The 24351-nt window shown below is 44.1% G+C and overlaps 2 protein-coding genes across 3 annotated transcripts in view; one reads left to right on the top strand and one right to left on the bottom strand.

The window, feature by feature from the left end:
- Positions 1-14765, top strand: part of LOC117750433 (target of Nesh-SH3-like) — a 28759-nt gene extending 13994 nt beyond the window's left edge. Inside the window, 16 exon segments of the mRNA XM_034561656.1 lie at positions 453-699; positions 2581-3632; positions 4113-4190; positions 4587-4775; positions 5510-5575; positions 8269-8340; positions 9530-9655; positions 10033-10122; positions 10207-10416; positions 10641-10746; positions 11842-11921; positions 12067-12077; positions 12079-12097; positions 12210-12368; positions 13503-13625; positions 13730-14765. Coding sequence (XP_034417547.1) covers positions 453-699; positions 2581-3632; positions 4113-4190; positions 4587-4775; positions 5510-5575; positions 8269-8340; positions 9530-9655; positions 10033-10122; positions 10207-10416; positions 10641-10746; positions 11842-11921; positions 12067-12077; positions 12079-12097; positions 12210-12368; positions 13503-13625; positions 13730-13845 — 2744 coding nt within the window. The 3' untranslated portion in view covers positions 13846-14765.
- A 364-nt stretch (positions 14766-15129) lies between these two features.
- On the bottom strand, positions 15130-24264 carry tfg (trafficking from ER to golgi regulator). 2 transcript variants are annotated; one of them, XM_034562024.1, is made up of 8 exons: positions 24114-24264; positions 22144-22357; positions 21821-21904; positions 19637-19783; positions 19059-19229; positions 18809-18955; positions 16523-16615; positions 15130-16412 (listed from the first exon to the last, which is right to left on the bottom strand). In XM_034562024.1, the coding sequence occupies exons 2-8, from the start codon at positions 22325-22327 to the stop codon at positions 15982-15984; spliced, it is 1257 nt and encodes a 418-aa protein (XP_034417915.1). In that variant the 5' UTR covers positions 22328-22357; positions 24114-24264; the 3' UTR covers positions 15130-15981. The 2 variants fall into 2 exon arrangements, with proteins under 2 accessions (XP_034417915.1, XP_034417917.1); XM_034562026.1 differs by having other exon boundaries at positions 18809-18886.
- Between the last annotated feature and the right edge of the window lie 87 nt (positions 24265-24351).

The following is a 24351-nucleotide window of genomic DNA, read 5'->3' as shown; positions in this document are numbered from 1 at the left end:
AATCAGTCATCAATTATTAAACCCTCATCTGTCATAGTATCTTGAAGGCATAGCCATTGGATTTGGATAGCCGTCACTCATAGGATTCCTAGCCCTGGTAGCTTGGTCTGTTCATAGTAACACGGCTGTTACATTTCAAATACCTCCATATGGTATGTCTGCCTTTGAAATTGGATCCGCTCATATCAGACATGATTTAGGTAGAAATTATTGTGTAACCTTTGCTTTAGCTCTGTGATTTCTCAGGCCAGTAGCTGTTGGTACTTCAGCTTCAAACTTTAGCTGATCCCTGTCTGCCTTTATGTCCGTATTTTATCATTTTCTAGACAATAAAATAACATATTTGAATTAAATTTAGTAAAAGAACCCTTCCTAAAGAATATTATATTTTAAAATTATATTTTCAAGTACAGTAAGCTTCATGGCTATATGTTCTCTCTCATACAACCCAGGGGGAGGAGACCTCTTCACATCTGTGTTGCCTCCTTTCATGGCGGTCACGTTAGCTCCCAAGTCTCGTCTTCCACTACACTTTACAGCCACCATTACATCTGTGCCAGTTACTCAGAAAAATGTAAAGGAACATGGAGGGCATCTTCTGAGTCAACCACAACAAAAGCCTCAACCAAATCTTCACCTCCAATTGCAGTATCGGCCACCACCACAACCTAATTCCCAAACTCAAAAACCTCAACTAAAGCCATGGGGGAATGCTCCCCCTCAACTTCGACCTAAACCAACACCTCTTCATCAGACCCAACCACAACCCCAACTTACATCAAAGCCCATACCCCAAACCCATCCACAACCCCAAGCAACATCCCAGACCATACTCCAAACTCAACCCCAACTGAAACCTCACCCAATATACCAGCCCATACCCCAGACCCAACCACAACCGCAAGCAACATCCCAGACCCTACTCCAGACTCAACCACAACCCAAACTTACATCAAAGCCGATACCCCAAACACATCCACAACTCCAAGCAACTTCTCAGACCACACTCGAGACTCAACCCCAACCAAAACCTCACCCAACATACCAGGCCATACCCCAGACCCAACCACAACCACAAGCAACATCCCAGACCCTACTCCAGACTCAACCACAACCCACACTTACATCAAAGCCCATACCCCAAACTCATCCACAACCCCAAGCAACATCCCATCCCATACTCCAGACTCAACCGCAACCACAGCCCCAACCCACATCAAAGCCCATAACCCAAACCCATCCACAACCCCAAGCAACATCCCAGACCATACTCCAGACTCAACCCCAACCGAAACCTCACCCAACATACCAGCCCATACCCCAGACTCAAACCCATCCACAACCCCAAGCAACATCCCAGACCATACTCCAGACTCAACCCCAAACAACATCTCAGCCCATACTCCAGACTCAACCACAACCAAAATCTCATCCAACATACCAGCCCATTCCTCAGACCCAGCCGCGAGCAACATCCCAGACCATACTCCAGACTCAACCACAACCCAAACCCACATTAAAGCCCATACCCCAAACCCATCCACAACCCCAAACATCTCAGACCATACTCCCGACTCAACCTCAACCAACATCTCAGCCCATAGTCCAGACCCAACTTCAACCAAAACCTCACCCAACATATCAGCCCATACCCCAGCCCCAACTACAAGTAACATCCCAGACCATACCCCAGACCCAACCGCAACCACAGCCACAACCCACATCAAAGCCCATAACCCAAACCCATCCACAACCCCAAGCAACATCCCAGACCATACTCCAGACTCAACCCCAACCAAAACCTCACCCAACATACCAGCCCATACCCCAGACCCAACCGCAACCAATACTCCAAGCAACATACCAGCCCATACTCCAGACTCAACCCCAACCAAAACCTCACCCAACATACCAGCCCATTCCTCAGACCCAACCGCAACCGCAAGCAACATCCCAGACCATACTCCAGACTCAACCACAACCCAAACCCACATTAAAGCACATACCCCAAACCCATCCACAACCCCAAACAACATCTCAGACCATACTCCCGACTCAACCCCAACCAACATCTCAGACCCAACTTCAACCAAAACCTCACCCAACATACCCGCCCATACCCCAGCCCCAACCACAACCCCAAGCAACATCCCAGACCATACCCCAGACCCAACCGCAGCCAGAGCCCCAACCCAGATCAAAGCCCATAACCCAAACCCATCCACAACCCCAAACAACATTCCAGACCATACTCCAGACCCAACCCCAACCAACATCTCAGCCCATACTCCAGACCCAACCACAACCCCAAGCAACATCCCAGACCATACCCCAGACCCAACTGCAACCACAGCCCCAACCCACATCAAAGCCCATACCCCAAACCAATCCACAACCCCAAACAACATCTCAGACCATACTCCCGACTCAACCCCAACCAACATCTCAGCCCATAGTCCAGACCCAAGTTCAACCAAAACCTCACCCAACATACCAGCCCATACCCCAGCCCCAACCACAACCCCAAGCAACATCCCAGACCATACCCCAGACCCAACCGCAACCACAGCCCCAACCCAGATCAAAGCCCATAACCCAAACCCATCCACAACCCCAAACAACATTCCAGACCATACTCCAGACCCAACCCCAACCAACATCTCAGCCCATACTCCAGACCCAACCACAACCCCAAGCAACATCCCAGACCATACCCCAGACCCAACTGCAACCACAGCCCCAACCCACATCAAAGCCCATACCCCAAACCCATCCACAACCCCAAGCAACATCCCAGACCATACTCCAGACCCCACCCCAACCAACATCTCAGCCCATAGTCCAGACCCAACCTCAGTCCCAATCTCGGCCAAAGACACATTCCCAATCACAGCCTCAAACCACAACCCCGCTCCAGGCCCAACCACGACCTCAACTAACACTCCAGCCCAAATACCAGGCCCAACGTCAAACACAACCCTATCCAAAGACCCTGCCTAAAATTCCAACACTTCTCCAGCCCAAACCTCTGGCACATCCACAAATACATCAACCAACACTCCTTCACATAAATCAGACCAAACAAGCACTACCAATGATTAAAACCCCACAATTTAGAACTACAACTCAGCCACAAACGCAACCAAAGACCAACCCACAACTTCCATTAAAAAACCACCTAGAGCCTCAACTAACCTCCAAGCAGCAGTCTAAGGAACAACCAGAAGCTAAACCAAAGATCAGTCTTTCTCAACCCAAGCGCAAAACAAAGCCTAAACAAAAGAGCAAACCCAAGGCTAGAACTCAGTCTCAATCAAAGAGCCAACTTAAGCCCAAAACACGCCCTCAAACAAAAAAGCAGCCAAAGCCTGAAGGAAAGCCCCGAAAAAGGGACCAACAAAAACCCAACCCAAAGATTAAGCCAATGCCCAAAGCACAACCTCCAACAGCGACCAAGGCTCAACATGTATCTCATACTCAACCCATTCCCCAACCACAACCTTCACCAAATGCCCAGACTCAATCCCCACTTGAACCTCTACCCAGGCCACAACCTCAACCTGGGCTTCAATCTCAGACCAGGACCGACTCTGATCCCACCAAGGTCACCCCAAAGCAGGCAGTTTCTACGGGTAAAGACCCTTCTTTTTGCCATCGGCAATCCACACAATCAAGTATTAAGACCGTATCTAAATTTCATTTTAAAAGGGGCATATTGATTTGAATTTCTGTTGTTTAGTTGTTTATTTTTGAGGAAAAGTTGTCAAACCCAGATAGATGTTATCTTGATTTGAGTTGCTAAAATGTATCTTTAACGTAGATTTTGTTTTTATAAACTGCAAACAGTGATTAAATGTTCTCAATTGGTAAGACACAGTTAGAGTCCATATACTTACTATATAATTTGTTCCTCTAGTCTAAAGTTGAGAGTTGTCTGACTACATGAAAGAGTTTACTCTTCGTAGATATCATGATGACAAGAAATACCACAGCTGCTTTTATATAAATACAATAACATAACATAATTTTCCATCATCTCTATTGTGCCCCTTTTAAAAGTAAATAATAAATTTGTGCTATGTTAGATAAATAGTGAGTTTTCTTTCATACAGCTCCTAGTCCTCCAGGAGAGGGCAAACCTCTGCCAAGACCCACCCTGGCTACAGAGAAGGCTGGTAGTTACAATCAGGGTAAACACAATGGCAAGTTTGTCCCATAACCATCTCTGCTTTCGTCAAGTCACATGGAACCCAGTGCTTTCAGTTGTACTTCGAACTATTGGATGATGTCACTGCTTCCCCATCTCCATCTCCATCCTACACAACCCACCCCACCCCATCATTGCCCCTGCCTCCATGTGTACCTCCATTTTCAGCTTAGCACACTCACCTCACCCCTGGCCCATTCAAAACCAGAACAATCTCATCTCTCAATCTCATTTATGCCTCTCTGTCATTTCAGTCATTGTCCAGTGTTCTACATTGTTTTCTTTGATGTGCTCTATCATTTATTCCATCTAGGTAAAGCGCTCAAGCTGTCAGAAGTGGATCATCTCTAACCCCCAAATTGCCTTTCTGCTCATCTAGGTACTGGCGTCCTCAGGCAATCCGTTGCTGAAGTTCCTCGTTCTCCCATTAGCTCATCAGTACCTCTAGCAGGAAGAAACTCCACGCAGTCCCGCACCCGGGTTCCTCCTCATTCCACTCGTAATAGTGGCAGACCATTTTCTCCATCCAAGACATTCACATCCTCTCACAGCTCCAGCACACCTGAGGGTAATGGAGCACTTACATTCCTTTCATTCCTTTATCCCAAATAGCTACCTCCGGTTATACTCTCCTGTTAGCACTCTTCCAGGCTCTCATCTGCAACTATGCATCTACAAAAAGAGGCAAACAAAACTACTGGCTCTTGATTTGGCATACGATCTGTGTTTGAATGCACACAATAGCCATTTGGATGTGTGTACCTTTGTCCTTCTCCCGCTCAATCTTCTTTACCTCTTCTCTCCACGCTCTGCTATATGTGCTCGTGAGTATTTCACAGTTTTACCACGAGCAGCAGGGACATCTCTTGGGTCAAGATCGTTAATATAATTTACGGTCCCTCTTGCTGGCCGGGTGGGAAGTCTGGCCACAGCACTAGCCAGAACACATCACATTTTACACTACCCATGCCAAGCAAGCCCTATGCATACAGTATAGCTACCATAGCCAGTCTCTCTTTTCTTTCTCTCACTGTATCTCTACCTACACAACCGCACGTGAACTGTCAAAGGACATAATTAAAGGTTTTGCATTCATGGCAATCCCATTTGTATACCCAGAACATCTGTAAAACCAAGTTGAAGACATAAACAAGTCTACATCTTTTTGACTGACATTAGACAGTAAGATGGTAAGAAGAAAGACAAAAAGCATTCATCCTTTCTGACGTTCTTCTTATTTGGTATTTGTTTGTCACAGTGACACAAATCAATATATAACAGACCTTTTTCTCCCTCCAACAGCCGATGGGGCGCATCATAAGGGCAATGCTCTACCTAAACCTGTGGTGTGGTCGAGAGAGAAACCTGGTAAAGACAAACCAAGATAACCACCTTTCAGCGTTCCTCATTCTCTAACCTAAGAGGCACTGTTGTATCCCGCCCCTCACAGTCCCACTGATATGTGCTTTTGACACGATCCTCTCATGCTTTGTGATTGTCAACTTGTCTGTCAATGTGACGTTTTGTGTCTGGTCATGATCTGTGTTGTCCAATTGTGCCAATAGCTTATACTTGACTGAGACTGAAGCCATAATTCTAATTTTAGCATATACATGTCCCCTTCACATTGTTTAGTCTATTGCACATATGGACCTGTAATCAGGAACTGGTTTGAATTTTAGAATAGCTTTAGCCTGCTTGTTGTGAAAGGTGAATGTGATTTGTCCTTTTTTTTTGGTTGATCACATTCTTTCCATTCTGCCAGGCAGGCTCAGTTAATTAGAGTTATTGAATCCATCTCAAGTAATGTAAACCAAGTCTGGGCCACATGTATGACACTCTGCTCACTCCTTGTTCGGAGTTGTGAAGAGAGGTTGTGCTTCAGTCCCATGTCACAGCTGGTGTGTGTTATTTCTGGAAACTGACAGTTTCAGAGGTCTTCAAGGAGTCACATGGCTCTCTGGAAGCAACTCTACAGAAACTATGTCTATCCGCCTGGCAACCTGCACACACGTCCAAGCACAAGGCTCCTTATTACTGTTTCTACCTTTCTAAAAAAGACGTAACCTTCACACATAGTTCACCTTCCCGCCCCATGAAGTAAATGACTTGCAACAAACTCTGCAACTTTGTACTGTACACATTACCTGGTACGGAGTTTGCTTCTGCCGTGAATTAGAGTGTGTCCTTGACAGTTTTACAGCGCTCGGTTTTACATTGGCATTTCAACTTTTAAATTGTTTCAAAAATCTGCTTGTGGTGGACTGCAGGTACGTAATTGAGAGTGTCCATCCATAAATCCCATCCATGAAATCTGAGTATGTGTTGCAAAAGCAACAAAGCCCAGTGGTGTGAGACACTGGTTTGTATTTCAGTGGGAATATATTTCTGGACTGAACTTTTTAGTCTTTGTGTTTTGATTGCATCTATTTTCACATTCTCGCCCTAAAGATGAAGTTATTTGACAGAAGCCAGCGCTCACACCGCTGCTGCTGTTTTACATTACAGAACTGAATCCTAGGCCTTTGGCACGGCAGAGACTCGGCCTGCCGTCTGAGGGGTTTATTGTGCGACAGCAAACCAAACACACCCGCTGTATCTCATTTATCTATGGCTTTACAACACATGCCAACGTTAACACACATTCACACACTGATGGCAGACTACCATGTAAGGTGCCAAATTTGCAATTTGACTTTTTGGTGCATTTTTTTAACTTTATTTGACACAGCGCAGTGTAGAAATTGTGGCGAGAGAGAGAGAAGTTGACAATCAACAGAATCACCAGAATCAAACCTGTGACGTAACCGCTGGGGGTACCAAGGCTCACATCTCTTCACATTAGATCCCATTGGCCCTATGCTCATTTCCTGCCCAATTAAAATATGACATTGCTCTTCTCAACTGTCTGTCCTTCACTACGCATAACCCCGTCTTCTGTCTACCTTGAGACTGGCACTTACATTACTTCATCGCCATATTGTGTAACTTTCTGTACGAGCATATGTTTGTCATTTTCTGTCAGTTGTACCATGTTGTACTAAGAGGCCCACCTTGAATGTATTCTCAGAACTGATCCTTGAACTTGCTGCCAGATGTTGTTTAGTTTGTCTTGATAGCCTCAACTCTTTCTCTTGGGAGTAGATGACCAGAGATCACTGATTAATGCTGATTTAGGTCAGCTCTGTGGGAGGAAACTAATCCAAGACAAAATGTTTGGCCTCAACAATTGGACAATTACAGAATGTTGTTGACAAGAGTTATCATTAATGAATCTCTTAGATAAGGACATGAGAAATGGTGAAGGGAGTGGAAAAGCCTGTTTCACCACCACCGCTGAGGGTGCTTTCACACCTAACCTCTTTGGATAGCACCCTATCCAAATATGTAGGACATTAGGCTTGTTTAACAACAATACATAATTTCAGAACCCTAATATATTAAGATATCTGGGATTGACAGTTTGTAGCTAATGTGTTACAAAGCCTTGTGAATTACTTACCCAGTTCATTAAAGCCAATTCAATCCTTGTGCTCAATAATACAGTTTATAGCTCAGTTTAACTCTTTATTTGATTGTTTTCTCCGTGGAGGTCAAACAGCATCAGATCCAACATTATTTATTCGCAGAAGGCAGCCAGCATCATGCACAAATGGTTGGATCTGCACTCTCACGTTCTTGTTTAGGATGCAGTAAGGACTTTTTAAATGTAAACCATGTTATTCTTGTGGGGATTTTTGGGTGGGTGGTTAAAGCGTTGGTTCATAGTTGCAACGTTTTTCAACACTGACATGGTTTTCATTAGTCAGAGTCCAATGGCTCTACTCTGTGGCAGCGCTTCACAAAGTGACTTTTCAGAGTTTCACATGCGATCCCCTCGTCGTCCTTAATGTGCATTATTGTTGCTTGTAGCCTTGACATTCTTTCATCATTATTGCAAATAACCAATAACACTTGTTTTCAGTGTTCATTTTTTGTCTTGTATCTCTTCTTCAGTGCCGACCACCTGTTCTGTATCAATATGATTCTTAATCTGAAATGGACTCTTGTTTCCCCACAAGTCCCTGCAGTCCTGCGTCCCCTTATTCCCGTCCACAAGAGACCCAACCTGGTGGGGAAGCCTAGTGACCACGGTGAGGGAAACACTGACCACTGCTGCACCTTGTCCTGTATACTGTAATTATTGCCTTAAGCTACTTCTTTAGCCAGTGGTTCTCAAACTGTTCCTCCTTTTGATGCAGACTCATTGTATGCGTCCCGCTGCTGCTTGAAAAACGTTTGAATTCGTATCCACCGTCGGCCACGTTGGAGTTAGCAAAACCAGCAAAAGTTTAGTTATAGGAATAAAAAATGTTAATTAGATTTCCGTCTGAGAGCGACACCACGTCCGTACGGTAAATATGAAGCCAGGTAGGCTTAACTTAATTTAGCACCAAGAGGAAGCAGCTCGCTTGGTTCTGTCCAAAGGTAACGAAAGTGGAGACTCCAGGAAGTCAGCGCACCCAGCCAATAAATAGTTCTTTACAGAAAACCCCCAGTAGAACGTTTTTACACTACACTATTATATAACGTTCTAGATTAACGGCCTTGGCAGCCCGATTTTTTTATTAGTTTTTTGTGGGGTATTTTCTTGCCTTGTTATGCCTCTATACTTATTTCCCTTTCAAAAAACATGCCTGTGTTGAATGTTTTCGTGTTTTTGTAGTTGTTGTGGTCTGAATGAAGCTTTTTTATACTAAATCTTTATTACCCATGCGAGTCTGAAAGCACTCTTGTTTGTTTGTTGATCCCACATGAATACGATTTATCCACAAATTAACTATATCTCGGCTGTAATACCTCTACGCCTTTCGTTGTAGTTTGAGAACCACTCCGGCTTAACTCTTAAGCCATCGTTTGAAACACACACACAAAACTCCTAAATCAGTTTGCAGTGCGTCAGTGTGGAGGGAACGTGTTTACTAATAATCCAAACCGCATTCATCTTAACACTAGAGCTCAGTGTGTCTGTGTGTGTGTGTGTGTGTGTGCGTGCGTGTGTGTGTGTGTGTGTTCGCAGTTCTGAGCATCTGGGCACCCTTAGTCTCAGCAGATACATTCTGGGTGACCTTTCTCCCCTTTAAATAGCACAAGAGATATGACTCAACAAGAAAGCTCCGATCTTTACTAGCAGCCAGGAAAACGCCACTGAATTGCTCAGTGAGGATGGCCAGAGCAGATGTATCACAACTGTGTGTGACACCCAGATGACGATGACGACAGCGAAACAACTGATCTCTCCTCCTCCTCCTCCTCCTCCTCCTCCTTCTGCTCTGTCCTCAGACAAACCCATGGACCTGAAACAGGGAGACAAGGAGTCCATCTTGAAGACATTCCCTCTGGTTACAGCCAAGCCCAAGCTTGAGCACAGACAGCAGCACACGACGACCTCGGCTCCGGCAGTAAACAGTACGAGTGACACGAGTGCACCTTCTTTATAAGCCGTTGTTACAACCTGTTAGAAACAGAATTGAGTACACCTCCATGCACAAGAGAAAATATATATATATATTTTTTTTTTTAAACTTTTAGTCGATGTATGCATGCGATATAAATCAAGAGATGTTGGCATGCAGGCGTGACGCCTACAGTAAGGTAACGAAAGAGAGCATTTTTTATCACATCCGGATTCAGAGGAAGACGAAGAGCCCAAGTTTCTGGCAAGAGCAGGTGCTGAGCTGGCTGGTCATCGACCCAACGCTGTGAAAATGAGGACGGCGAGAACTGCCAGGGACTGCTGGCACACCCGATGTAACCCCGACTCCTCTCTCCTGTCTTCTTTTCAGCCAGCCCGTTTGACATAAATGAAAACTCTTCCATATTCAGGCCCTTGCCTGCCTCCGACGTAGACATCATGGGCAAGAAGCGCTTCGTCGGTAAGACGACATCACGGCCCTTGATTGAAATCATCGTCGGCTCTCTCTCAATCGTTTGAAGCTATAAATGAATGTCGTCTGCAGCTCCCCACGTGATATACAAGACGGATAAAAAGCCGGACGAGCCGTGCTCCATCACCTCCTCCCTCAGCTACTTCCCCGACGAGGAGGCCGGCGACCAGAACGTGACCGCTCCTCCCCGCAGCCCTCCCTCCAACCTCACCGTGGTTACCGTGGAGGGATGCCCGTCTTTCATCATCCTCGACTGGCAGAAGTCGGACAACGAAACCAGAGGTACCGCGAACACGAAGAAATCGTACACAGAACACCTCAGAAAGGGTTCGAAACCCCTCTATGTTTGCTTGTGTGTCCATTCTCATCATCAAGTTGCACTTTCCCATAAGCCGTACTTCATAATGGGGTTGTAATAAACTAATTGCGTGTATTCAGAGCTGTCGGATCCACCTGGTAACAAGGTGATGAGAGCGTATCATTTGGTAATGTGCTCCTGTCGTCAGAGTACGAAGTCGTGTCCACCACTAAAGGACCAAATGGGGAGGAGGTGTCCATACTGACCACCAACCAGACGCACACGGCCGTGGAGAACCTCAAGCCAGAGAGCAGGTATGTGGCTCACGTGTCATCACAGACGTCATCACAGACGTCATCACAGACGTTATCACAGACGTCATCACAGACGTCATCACAGACGTGGGACTCGCTATACCGAACATTTCTTTCCTGTACTCTGATTCGGTATAATTTGGGAACCATTAGCTTTAAATGTACCGTAAGGTGGTCCAAGAACATTTTTTCTTCAATGTTCCCCATGTTTTTTTTTTTTTTTTTGTTTCTTTACTGCTAGTATGTATTTCTTTTTAATATCCCACGTTCATGCTTGCACGTGCGTGCAGGCGACGCGATACACATTGCTGCCGACAGGTATCATATTATACCACCGGTCATAGTAACGTGTCAAGAAAGACACTCCGACGCAGACAGTGAAGCGGCTCTTCTAGCCGGTAAACATGGATTTAAAAAAAAAAAAAAGAATTTAAGTTTCACATTTTTAAGAATAATCGTCTCGGCAAGATTTTCTTCTTTTTTTTTTTAACGAGGAAAGAAACGCGTTCATCGTGAGCTCGTGAATCCATAGTTTGTTTTGTTCGGACACATTACTTTTTTACAAGAAACACTGCTTTAAAATACCGTGTGCTTGAACTGCCGAGTCGTTGTAGAAAAAAAGGCTATTAATAAAGTGCAGGCCTACTTTTTAAATGCGCAGTGAAATGTCTTTTTGTTCCAAATACAAAATGGCCCAAAAAAAAAAAAGAAAAAAAAAAAGCGACACAAAAGCGAAGAGAGGATCTGCGTGGAGAGGTTCACAGAGTTTTTCATTTAGATCTCAGCATCTGGAGTCTCAAAGACTCACCAGAAGCTTCCCCTGGGCTCGGCCCGCTGGCCAAACTAGTGTCGGGACATCTGAATGCAGCACATGGAATAACCATCAGTGTGTGTGTGTGTGTGTGTGTGTGTGTGTGTGTGTGTGTGTGTGTGTGTGTGTGTGTGTGTGTGAGACCCATTCTTAGCTGACATAGGAATGAAAATGTAATTTTGCATCCCAGTTTCTGGAGCTTTTGGGAGGAAATTAGAATGAAAACTCCTCAAATTATGGATTTATGCCTTTTGTGTTCATTTTCTTTTCTACTTTATTTTCAGTTATGAATTCACAGTAACGCCGAGGAACGAGCTGGGAGCAGGACCCTCCAGTGATGCTGTGTCTTTTAGCACAGAATCGGGCATGTTTTTTTTTTTTTTTTTTACAAAGCTGAGCAAAACTTAAATGTGTCTAAGATGTCTTATTTCATTATTATTATTAAAGTTTTTTTTTCGATGATGTTATTCACTGCGGCTTTTTTTCTTTTCTCTCTCGATGTTTTGTAGCGGATCCACGAAGTGAGCGAACACGTGTCAGGTGAAAAACATCTGGCGAAAATGGAGCTTTTTTTGAATATTCCAGTTTTTTAAAACCGATAACACGCGTTACACTAACGACTTCCTCGCTTTGCCGACGACTTCCTTTGCAGGCAAAGACGCCATCTGGACTCAGTTCCCATTTAAATCCGACGACTTCTCCGAATGCAACGGGAAGCAGTACGTGAAGAGGACCTGGTACCGGAAGTTTGTGGGGATCCAGCTCTGCAACTCCCTGAGATACAAGATCTACCTGAGCGACTCCCTCAATGGTAATTACACAATGCTGTATTTATACTATACTACTATTCTGTTTTTTATCACGTAGTATACCATTCTTTATGACATTTTTACGACATAGTGCACTATAAAAAAATGTTTTTACATGACACATTGGACCATTTGAAGGATGTTTTTTATTGGCATAATGTACTATGACATTTTTGATAACATTTTGGATGATCTGCTATTCTATTTCTTTATGGAATAAGAAAATATGACTTATTTAATGACATTTTTATGGGATGACATCTTTTATGTTTTTTTTTATTTAAATGCCATACTATGGCATTTCTATGATAAGCTATACTATGACGTTTCTTTAGGCATTTATTTATCATGATTTATTTAACATGATAATATACGTTGACATTTGTTATTTATTTATTATGACATACTATATACGATGATATTCGGAATGATACACTATACTGTGACCTTTTTCTGTGCTTTGACCATTGTATGATATACTCAACTATTGCATTACTTATTTTATGACATTCTATACTTTGACATTTTTATAAACGTTTATTTTATGGTATATTATACAAAGCATTTTTTAGGATTGACTTCACTTTGACTTTTTTATGAGATGCGGCATTTTTCACCAGATATGACATTTTGTTTTTGAAGTAGTATTCTACGTAATATTCTTTGACTTTTGTATGAAATATAGCAGTTTTCATGACATTTTTCTGACATTTGTGACATTTTATAAAAATTGTATGACAAACTATGCAATTTTTTTTTACTAAATACATTTTATTTAGCGACTTCCAATCGCACACCGTAGACACAGCTACAGGGAGCAATAAGGGTCAAGTGCCTTGCTCAGGGACACATCGACTAGGGCGGGGCCGCGGGAATCGAACTCTCTGATTGAAAGACGAACCTGCTGACCCACAGTCTACTAAAATGTTTAATGACATGCTATACTTATGGCATAGCTATGAGATAGTATACTATTGCCATTTTATGATGTTTTATGACATAAACTATGGTATTTTTATGGCCATTTCTTAAAAAAAAATTTACCACATACTATACTGTATTTGTAAGGCCATTTTTCATGCGACTGGATTTATTTTCATAGCCAGAAATCGACTTCCTTCTTCCTCTCTCCACAGGGAAGTTTTACAACATCGGCGACCAGTCGGGGCACGGGGAGGACCACTGTCAGTTCGTGGACTCCTTCCTGGACGGGCGAACCGGCAACCAGATGTTTGCGGAGCAGCTACCGAGCAGGCCAGGTATTTTTAATTTTTTTTGGGGGGGGTGTTAGTCACGACCATAAAAGATAATCCAAGTCTTTAATCACGTCGACTCTTATGCTCTCCTCTTTGTAATGTGCCAGGGTTTTACCGGGCGTTGAGACAAGAGCCGGTCCACTTTGGAGAGATGGGAGGGAAGTCACACGTCACTTACGTGGGCTGGTACGAGTGTGGCACACCCATCCCTGGAAAGTGGTAGGATCCCAAAAGGGGCCTGTCCAGGAAGGAGGACTTTGTTGGTGGGGGAGGAAGAAGAGGCCCGACTAGGCAAAGGGAGGTGGGCCTTTCTTTCTTGTTACCATGGACACCGTAGATAGGTCTATCTGAAGGGTTTGATCTCTCCCAGGTATGAACCTGTACAAGACTATCGCGTCACGAAACTCTAATCAGTCTTATTCGTCTATTTATCAGAAATGCGTTCGACAAAGGAATGCAGGAGTCGAAACCACAACGTTGAATATACGGTATTTCCAGAGAAAATGTTGGGAAGCTGGCTCCCAAAAGTGTAATAACTTGTATATTATTTATCAAAGGGGGGGATCGTTATTGAATATTCTGTGTGCCCGGGCTTTTTTGAGATGAGAAAATGGTTCCCCAATACCTGCATGTCAATAAGCACACAACATTTTGTCATGTGTATACAGAAAAGGTGCCAATCAGTTTAATTTTACATTTGGATTATGTAACCTTCTGCTGGCCCTAAGGGATTATTAGCAGTTGCAGTTTGCACAGTATTATACCTTTTGTTCATATATGTATATGGTGTGAATGCATTATGTATACCAGGGATCATATAGTTTGATATATTTCAGGTATAAGAGGAAAAAAAAACAGATTATTTGCCAAATTGTTGATTTATTTGAGCGTAAACTCAATGTTTCTATGGAGGTCTTTTTGGGAAGATTTTAGCATTGTTAATGCTTTTAATGCAGCTTTTCTATAAAATACAACTGAAAAAGCATAATTGAAGCCGGCGTCAATGTGGGGAAAGACATACTGTAAGCAATGACAACATTTATGATTGTGTTCAAATTTACAAAAGTGTACATAAATTCAATCATTGGATGTTCAGGTTTGACCACATCTGTCACGACTGCAGTTGTTTTTGATGCACCGTGTTTCCAGCAATAAATCTTGTTTTTTTTTGTATTTACTGATATTCATTTTGCATCTGAATTAAATGCATTTTATGTTTAAGGTAAAAAGGTGAAACATTTTGGGAAAGCTCAAAGTAACTCTCTCTCGTTGAGAGGTGGATGGGACCATTTCTAGACACTCTGAAGGTACCCGCTAACTTAGCTTAGCATGAGGACTGGAACAAAGAGTTCCCTATTCCACAGGATGGAAATATAAATAGGAATAGCAGCATTAAAGTTTTCCAAATCTTGGTGGGGGAGAACAGGACTAGAAACCGAATAGTGAGGAAGAGCGTCAACTCAATATGTATATAAAAAAAAAAAAAATTAAAAAAAAGACTCCCACCTGGGTCTCAATCATTTATTAGGTTCAAGAAAAAAAATGTTACAGTTTATACATAAACAACTAAATCTCACTCGAGGGTGGAATTTGATTTATTAGTAAAAACCAGTGATAGGATAAAGAGGAACAGCAAGCTGGAGATGATCACAAGTAGCGAAAACAAAAAGAAGCCTTCTTCATGACACCTGGGATACTACACCTCCCACGAGCCATCACTTAACTAGTTTTCCCAACATGGGGCAGTTTCATTGACACATCATTAATACCGACATGGTGGTGAAATTGATCAAGAAAATTAAAAATTAAAAAAATCAAAACTCGACGAAAACCAAAAAAAAAAAAAAGAAACGACAGAAGGGGGTGAATTTTCTTTTAGATAGTGTCTTGTGAATGCATCTCGACGCGGTCGTCGCCGACGACGACGCTAATGCAGGATGTGGATCTCACTCGCTTTACGAAGAGCTACCATGAAAAGAACCAACGGTCTGTTTTGGTCTCCGAGGTGTGTGCGTACAGACGGAGTACATGTTTACAGACACGACAGGGAAGAGCAGACAGTGGGGGGGGGGGGGGGGGGGAATAACACAAGGAGCATACACCAGGGCCTCAGGGCAGAGTGGTGTGCTGGAGAGACAGCATACAAACTAACCATCAGACTGGGGGGGTGGGGGGTGGGGGGGGGGTGGGGTGCTCGTTTCATATTTGGACTTATTTGTATGGGACAGTGTGGGAATGCAGAGCTGTAAACCTGTGTTTCCTGCACCCACTCAAAACAGTTAGAGCCACACATAGGGGGAGGGTTAGGGGGGGGGGGGGGGGGTACCCCGTGTGGATCAGTAACATCCGTTATCCTCTTTTACCGGTACCCGGGGCCGGGCTGGGCGTAGCCCTGGCCGTAAGGGGGGCGGTTGCGGGCGTACGGGTTAGCGGCTCCCGGTGGAGGGGTGACAGTGTTGCCTGGGGGCGGGGTGTATACTGGGCGGGGTTGGTACCCGGAGCCGGGCTGGGAGCTTGGCGGGAGGCTGTAGTTGGCAGGCTGGGTGGCCTGAGAGGTATAGTTTTGGGGAGGGAAGGCTCCTGGTGGATACTGCTGGGCTCCCTGAGTTGGATGGGGCTGCTGGGGCTGCTGGGGCTGCTGGGGCTGCTGCTGCTGGCCGCCCTGGAAGCCCGGAGCTGGAGCTGCAGCTGCAGCGGGGGCTGGAGCCTGGGAGGAGGGAGGAGCGTAGCTCTGAAACTGCTGCGGCTGCGGGGGGCCAGGCTGGGGGCCTCCGGGCTGAGTGCTGTATCCTGCAGGGAGAGGGAGGAAGGGATGGAGTGGCTTTAATTCACCATTGAGAGGAAAGAAGAGCCCCCACACAGCAGCTCCCTCTTAAAACCCTGACCATCTTTACTCTTACCAGAGTACTGCATGCCGTACTGCTGCGGAGGTGGGGCACCTGGTTGCTGAGGCGGGTATCCACCTGGAGCCTGGTACTGCTGATACACTTGACCTAAAGAAAGAGGAGGGACAAGCATGATCAGTACACAGATCTGATACCAATATGAGCAATTATTCCCAAATCCCAAGTCTCTTAATTGTTTCCCCTCACTTGACAAAGCTGAAAAGAGACTCCTATGAAACGATGTACTGTGAGAGAACCCTAAATGCATAACGCTCTCTATTTTGTGTCCAATAATTTAAAGATATTATACAATTAGCGATGGAAGGAAGCGTGGCCACGGGGGGAGTTCACGTCACCCCCCTTCCCCAGTGTAGCCAAGAGGTCAGCTCTCACAAGACAAAAGACGGGGGGGAAAAAAAAAACTCACTGAAGACGGCGCCGCGAACGCTTCAAGAGTTACGGGAATCATGTTCGTTGGCACGAAGAAGCGTTTCGCTGACCTCTAAAACATGCCTCAAGAACGAGTCATGAGAACGAGGTCCTATTTTTAAAAAAAACATTTCACACCAACCGGCCCATCTGATAAAGAGCCTCGTGCAGATGTCCGAGCATGTTGCCACATGTACATGCGTTTAAAGTTTCTCTCTCTCTCTCTCACACTCGGGGGAGAGGGGTCTATCGGCATCTGGCAGACAACAGGTAGACATCTTTGCCATCTGCGTATGGGTCTTGTTAGCAGCATTCTCATAAACTTGCATTGAACGTGAGGCTTAAGCCAAGCTTTAATAAAAAATAAAAAAAGGCCACACATGCTCAGTTGGCATCCAATCTGACGCACTGAAGTGAGATAAGAGATGACGAAGGGAACCCGTACTGAACGGACAGTGTGTTACCACGTCGGGCTTAGACCCCGCCCCCAAACCAAAACACACTTTAACTAAGCAGGAAAGCTATAGTAGGAGCATCTCAAACCTTTGCTCAGCAATAACCTCTTGGGCTGCTGCAATAGTTGACATCATTTTCTTTCTTTTTTTATTTTTTTTATATGTTGTCCTTTAAGCTGCTTAAATACACTCATGAAGCCATAAAGTTGAAAATTCCATTGTATAAGCGTTTGAAGGGGAAACCCAAAGAGTTCCCCCGGCTCACCGACTCAGGACGCCACCGCAGAGGCCAAACAAACGGCCCCTGGTCTGTCGATTTGGATCAGAAACCGGGGAAAGTGTACGGTGAGAATGTGGGGAGCATATGTTTTTAATACTCTGTTGATCTCTATTTTAATATTCCACGGGTAAAAAGACAAATTAATCTAAAAATCGTTGAGATTAATCAACTACTCTGTTTTGTTGTGACTGAGTAGGTCTTCATTTGGATCAACTTAACTCCTATTGAGCTCCATGGATAGCCCCTGAAAGCCAACCAGGCCAAACCACCAGTGTAGTGGCAGTAGTACAACCACACGCGTCCTGATCTTCAGCCTGATAAGTTACAAGCTCTCAAACCCTTTTGCTCCAGCGGTCTTCCTCCTTCAGCGAGGCCAAACCGAAAGCTGAAAACAATCCGATCCCCATTCAACAATGTGCTAAACGATACGATAGGCCTGACCTCTGTGGCTCCGCCCGCCCGGGCCGTTCTTCACCGAAAACAAGGAGACACAAACGAGATCATTCCCTCATTGCTACCGGTAGTAATCAATTAAATATTGGGAGCATCTATCTATCTCTCTCTATCTTTTACATGCTTTTCTGTCCATCACCCAGTATTTATCATCAGAAAAGACCATTTCCCAGAGTGGTGCCGAGAACATTAAGTAAAAAGAGTCTTATCCTTTGTTCGTTTACACACACACACACACACACACACACACACACACACACACACACACACACACACACACACACACACACACACACACACACACACACACACACACACACACACACACACACACACACACACACACACACACACACACACACACACACACACACACACACACACACACACACACACACACACACACACACACACACACACACACACACACACGATCCCCCAAAAACAAGGGCGAAACATTCGCTTCAAGTACATGTCGTAAACCGTAAAAGACACTATACATTCACCCAATCTATTAACCTATTATTATTAATCCATTTAAATTGAAATAATTTCTCTGAGAACACTCTTCTGCCACATTAACATTTCACCTAATCTAGACTCCCTTCACATTTGTTATCATACATGTTGATTTATTGTATAGGGTTTTTAATGTGTGTGTGTGTGTGTGTGTGTGTGACTCACCATCCATGGCAGCTGGGGGTCCCTGCTGCACTCCAGCATAGGGAGCCTGTGGTTGGGGGGGCACCACTGGCTGAGGGGCTGCAGACGAGGAGGAGGCAATGCTGTCAGGGGTTCCCGAGCGCTCCTCTAGTGCAACCGCTGGAGGAGCTACTCAGACGGCACAGCGGAGGAAACTCTTTACGTGACAGCTACGCGACGAAATTAAACAAATCCTAAATCGTCCTGCATTTTAAAAAATGTGGTGAAATACCTGGGGCCTGGTCCTCGCTCAGGCCGAAAGCGGAGATGACGTTCTTGCTGACCTCGTCCTGGTTTTTTAACGGGTCGAACGCCGACATGCTGGCCGCGCTGACTGGAGGCGGGGCCTGTTTCAGCGCGTGGTCCGCTAACACCACTCTGCCTTCACGTCCATCCACTGAGTCTGGAGACAACGGCCACAGAGATGTTTAAGAACCAGCAGAGACAAAGACGACACGTGGCAATAATAGTTGTTTGTCATTAAGAGGTCTGAGGTTGTTTTGTTGCACTGCCAAAAGCCTCATGAAAGACATTGATTATACAAAATTCACCTGTTCGTCTCAGCACGGTGCAATCATAATGTAATTATCAGTTACAATGACCCTTATGAGGATGAGAACATAATCTAAATAAACAGAATAATAAACTAGCATTTAGGCATATTCATTTACATCCTTTGATTATAAACAATTAACATATACTGTAGATGCGCAACAGCTCTGCACGACTGCTCCTGTGTGTATCGTGTGTGTGTGTGTGTGTGTGTGTGTGTGTGTGTGTGTGTGTGTGTGTGTGTGTGTGTGTGTGTACCGCTGTCCGGTGCTGTAGCAGCCAGACCAGGCTCTGTGGGGGGCTCCAGGCTATCCAGGAGGTTGTTGACTTTATTCCTGAGCTCAATGAGCTCCCTGCGCAGGTACTTCACCTGACTGGACTCCAGAGGTCGCGGCTGCCCGTTCACTGCAGATAACGAGAGACGAAGAGGACACAAGGGAGACAATTAAAAAAATCCCTCGTTGTTTGTTTGGGGCACGAGATCGAAACATGCCAACTCCATTTGTGTGTCAGACCTCAAAGTGTACGATAGACCACAACAATCCCGTACTCACACCTTTATTAATGGGGGTATTTTTTTGTAAATGACTGGATCTCATTCATAACCATAATTTAACACTCGTCTTAACAGCCCAGCAGATTGTAAACCAAACAAAAAAGGTAGCAGGGAAATCCAAAAAGTGTTCGTCAGCACAAACAGTATACCGTAATATCTGCTAATGTGAAAAATAAACAATATATACTAACAATTATGAAGTGCATTGGTCTGGAAAAGCCGTTACGTCTACACTAAGTATGTGCACATTATAAATGATAATGCTGTTGGCTCCACACCCTAAATACCTGGGATTACAGAGCTCATACATCTCCTGGTTGAAAAGGACAAAGCAGCTCACAATAGCTGACAGAGATCTCCATGATCACCAGCTAGCAACAGAGCTGAAGAACGGCAAAAAGGGAGCCGGTTTAATGAAATATAATAAAAGCTATCAAAACCAAGGAGGTAGATTTCTCTACTGTCGATATGCAGCAAAAACAGGACACAAGCCGTCCCGACCTTTGACCTGATATGACCTCCACCTTCTTTCAACGGAGTGGAAAAAAAGTGCAAAAGAATGGACGCTAAAATGGAGATCGCTGGACATCCCCGGCCTGCAGAAGATTGCAGGTACTCGCGCTCCATTTCGAATCTCGGAAAAAAACATGACCGAGAATATCAGTCCCACGTGAGGTCATGACTCTGATTTGATTGGGAGGAAGTAAGAAAAGAAAAGAAAAAAATCGTGCAGCTCCGTGGCTTATAATAGCATCAGGAGGTCAGACTGACCCAGATCAGAGCACCAGAAAAAAAAATCACGTTGTCAGTACAGATTCACAAGTACAGCGAGTGTATTTGTAGCTCTGAGACATTTTTTGTTTAAAATGTAAACAAGATCAACACACTGTGTTAATAGAGTATGCACAACTGTGGTGCGCTCTGGCTTGTGGTGTTTTTTCCAGAGCCAATAGCAATATTCTGTAGATTCAATATCTTAAAAGGTTTGACTTCTATTTACGGCGATATTCCAAAACTGGTAAAGGTCTCCCGCAACTTTTATTTCTTGGCAGGAAGGAACCGAATTTAGACTATCCAACTGCCAAAAACTGGGACATAATCATGCCTTTACATGAATAACAATAACAAGAAATGGAGTAATTATCAACAAACAGTATAATGTAGAAATGGCCTGCCAGGGGACATTATCAGTAAAGAATAAAATAAATAAATTGTGTGTTTCAGATTTCGATTTAGTGGCATTTCTGATCAGTCCAATTCAATGTCGGCTGGAGTCAGCTCCAGCCCCGTGACCCTGAAGCATAAGTGGGTCAAACTAATGGATAAAGGAGTGGGGGAGATTATATACTTTACCATTAACTTAGCTTTCAACTTTTTAAGAGACATGTCTGGAAAAAGGTCAATTTTTCAATCAAGGTTTAGTAATCAAACAGAAAACACAATTTACCCATAAAGCACATGTATATGCTTATACATGGCATGCAGTTACTGGGCTTCAATGACTGTGGATTTAGCTGAGCTGGTACATATTAAAGATAAAAGATTAGGAACCAGTAGAACAGGCAGAGGGCTTTTGTGAACACATTAATCTACCAATTGTCACTTTGTTTGCTGAACCAGCGTTTGGAAACATTTGGAAATTCCACCCCAAATTAGTGAGAAGGCAGTGAGGACAACTTTCTAGAGCTGAGGTTTGTTTGAGCAAAACCTAAACTGGACTGCCCCCCAGTGACCGGTTGCTGTAACTGCTGATGTGAAACATCTTGGTTCACAGTTCATCATGATGACGCCCGCCGACACCTACATTTTTTTTTAAAGTTGGGATTCAAATAATTCTTTCACGGCTGTGTCTTTCTATGAATGGGTAACATAAAAGAAATGCTTACCAAACAAAGTCAGCTTGAGTATTCTACTGCACTGAATGGCGAAGGAGAGGTCAGAGCTGTCAAAGATGGTAATGAGGTCATCATCTAGAAAAAAGGTGAAAGAGAGATGATTCACTGTAAGGGAAATGACCTCTACCACACAAAATATGCTAGAATACCAAAAGAAAACATTGGACTTACATGGTTAAGTGACCTGGTAAAGTAATTAGAATATCAGTATCATACCACTTCATAATAAATAAATAAGCTGGCCTCGAGAAAACTCACTGTCAACATTCACACTTTTACCAAAAACAAATCAAAACAAGTGCGTCCCGACTCACCTTCGTCCTTGTATTTGATGGTAACCTCGTCGTTACTCTGCAGCTTCCCCCTGAAGACGCGCTGCATCATCAGCACGAGCTCGTCATAAGTGATGTCTTCGTTGTGGATCGGGATGCGTCTGATGTCGTCGCCCAACTGGGCTTTGATGATCAGCTTCCCGCTCAGGTCCAGCTGGCCGTTCATGGTGCTGTCTGACCTCTTCTGCTCCCACCACTTAACAGCGTCAGAGGAAAAGCAGTTTAAAAAAAAAAAAAACCTGTTTTAGCTTTCCATCTCTCTTTCTCAAGAGCCTATTTGACGGAATTTAACAACATTTGATCGTACGGCCATAAAATTGTTAAGTAGGTCACATAACTTCAGGCATCAAGAGCGTCAAGCCAAAGGATTTTTACTGACGATACTGTTCGAGACCAAACACGATGCCACCTCACTAAGACTGCAATAAAAATAGACCATCCCTCTGCTCAGTATTGACAGATCTCAAATATGTACTTAAATATATGCATCATTGTCATCAAAGTAAATCCTTCCATAATACGCTGTGTGCCTGTGGAAGTAGGTGAGCAGGTCTGGGGAAGTCGTTGCTGTTAGTCATTATTTATGATTTAAATGTGGTTAGGCAATATAATTAGCAGATCCTCTTGTAACTGAGCCGCATTGCCTTCTTTAAAGACAGTTACATATTAAGGGAGAGCTTCTCTTTATTAATCTTTTGTTTTAATTGTATTAATAGTCTCCCCCAATCTTTAATAATCTACCTGCAGGTTGCTGATGTGTTTTCTAAAAGTCTGTTTGTACTCATTATTATCTAATACATAAAGACAAAGTGGAGTCTAAGGGTCAAACATCACCCTGTGAGGTGGCAAGGACAGAGCTCCACGATGTTACAGATGACACAACATAGCAACAAGGTGATAAGATAATAACAGCTTTCATCAGCGGATATTTTAGATATATATATTTTTTAATATTATGTGACGAAATATGAAGCAAGTAAAACTGTATGTAATCTTAGATCTGCTTTTTTTGTAACTTCCAAGCATATTTGTGTTATTCAAGTTAGCCTCAAGGGTTTACGATGCAGCCTCACGTTGATCGCGAGCAGTCAACAGCTGGATTAACTGTGACGTTTCCTGATGATGTTCCGAGGCCGGACAACGAAAACAATTGTGGCTCTAATTCCAGAAATGCTCCGGCTTTGACTGTCCCGAGCCAGATGAATAATTGGCTGGATGCTAGGGATTGTGTGGTAGCTAACGATTAGCATACAGTGAGCTAAGTTGCTAAGATAAACGGGGATAACAACAAACCGATTCCTCCGGAGATTGCCCGACATACAGGCGGCCGGTGACATCTTTAGTCACCGCGTCCGAATTAAACGTTAAAATGTCATCGTAGTCTCGATAACGCCGCTTTAAAAACACGCAGAGTCATCTGTCAGGAGCCGATCCACAGCTATCTTAGTGACTGCTAATGGTAGCTAGGCCGTTTCATTAATGCCAATGGTGACACTGTACGTTTTGAATGCACAGTTAAAAGCAATAGCACGGGTAATCTCGCATTAGTTCCACGTATTTGAATAATAGTAGTTTGCCTTAATTTCGCTGTATAACAATCCCAAAAAGCCAAATCGGCTTCCTGTCATTCAACGCTAACGTTACTTCTAAGAAGGCATTCACAGCTGTCGCGAGGTAAACCAGGCTTCTTTAACACAGTGGTTTACCCATTTACGTCTTCCTTAAAGTAAGAAGAGATTGGTGTCCGACATGTTTTGTCGGTAACTTCCTCCGCACCTGTTTGGGGGTGAGCTCGCGCCGCGTTAGCTCGCTGCGCAGCGAACCTAACATCAGTTGCTATAGCTAACAAGCTAACCACGTAGCTAGCTAGTAGAACAGCACTCTTAACTGCGGTGTAGTTCAAACTCTATTATCATATGCCCGGACCCCCAACAAAAAGAGAGTATTTTTACCTGAATCAGACGACTTGACCACGCTGCGTTTCACAGGTTTCCCCAAACCGTGAAAATCAGATATGTTAGCTAGCCTAGCTAGACCCGGTTCCCAGCATCAGGAAGTGTCCTCAAAGACTGTCAACGCCAACCAGTACGTGGCATTCGTTGTGCGCAGTCGCACACCGAGCTTGATTGTGAAGATTATCAAACATCGGATGTAATATAATCAAGCGCAATAATAGCATTTTATGTTGTT

The sequence above is a fragment of the Cyclopterus lumpus genome, chromosome 21, assembly GCF_009769545.1.
Source record: "Cyclopterus lumpus isolate fCycLum1 chromosome 21, fCycLum1.pri, whole genome shotgun sequence".
NCBI classification, from domain to species: Eukaryota; Metazoa; Chordata; class Actinopteri; order Perciformes; family Cyclopteridae; genus Cyclopterus; species Cyclopterus lumpus.
This window is presented reverse-complemented; position numbering and strand designations above follow the sequence as displayed.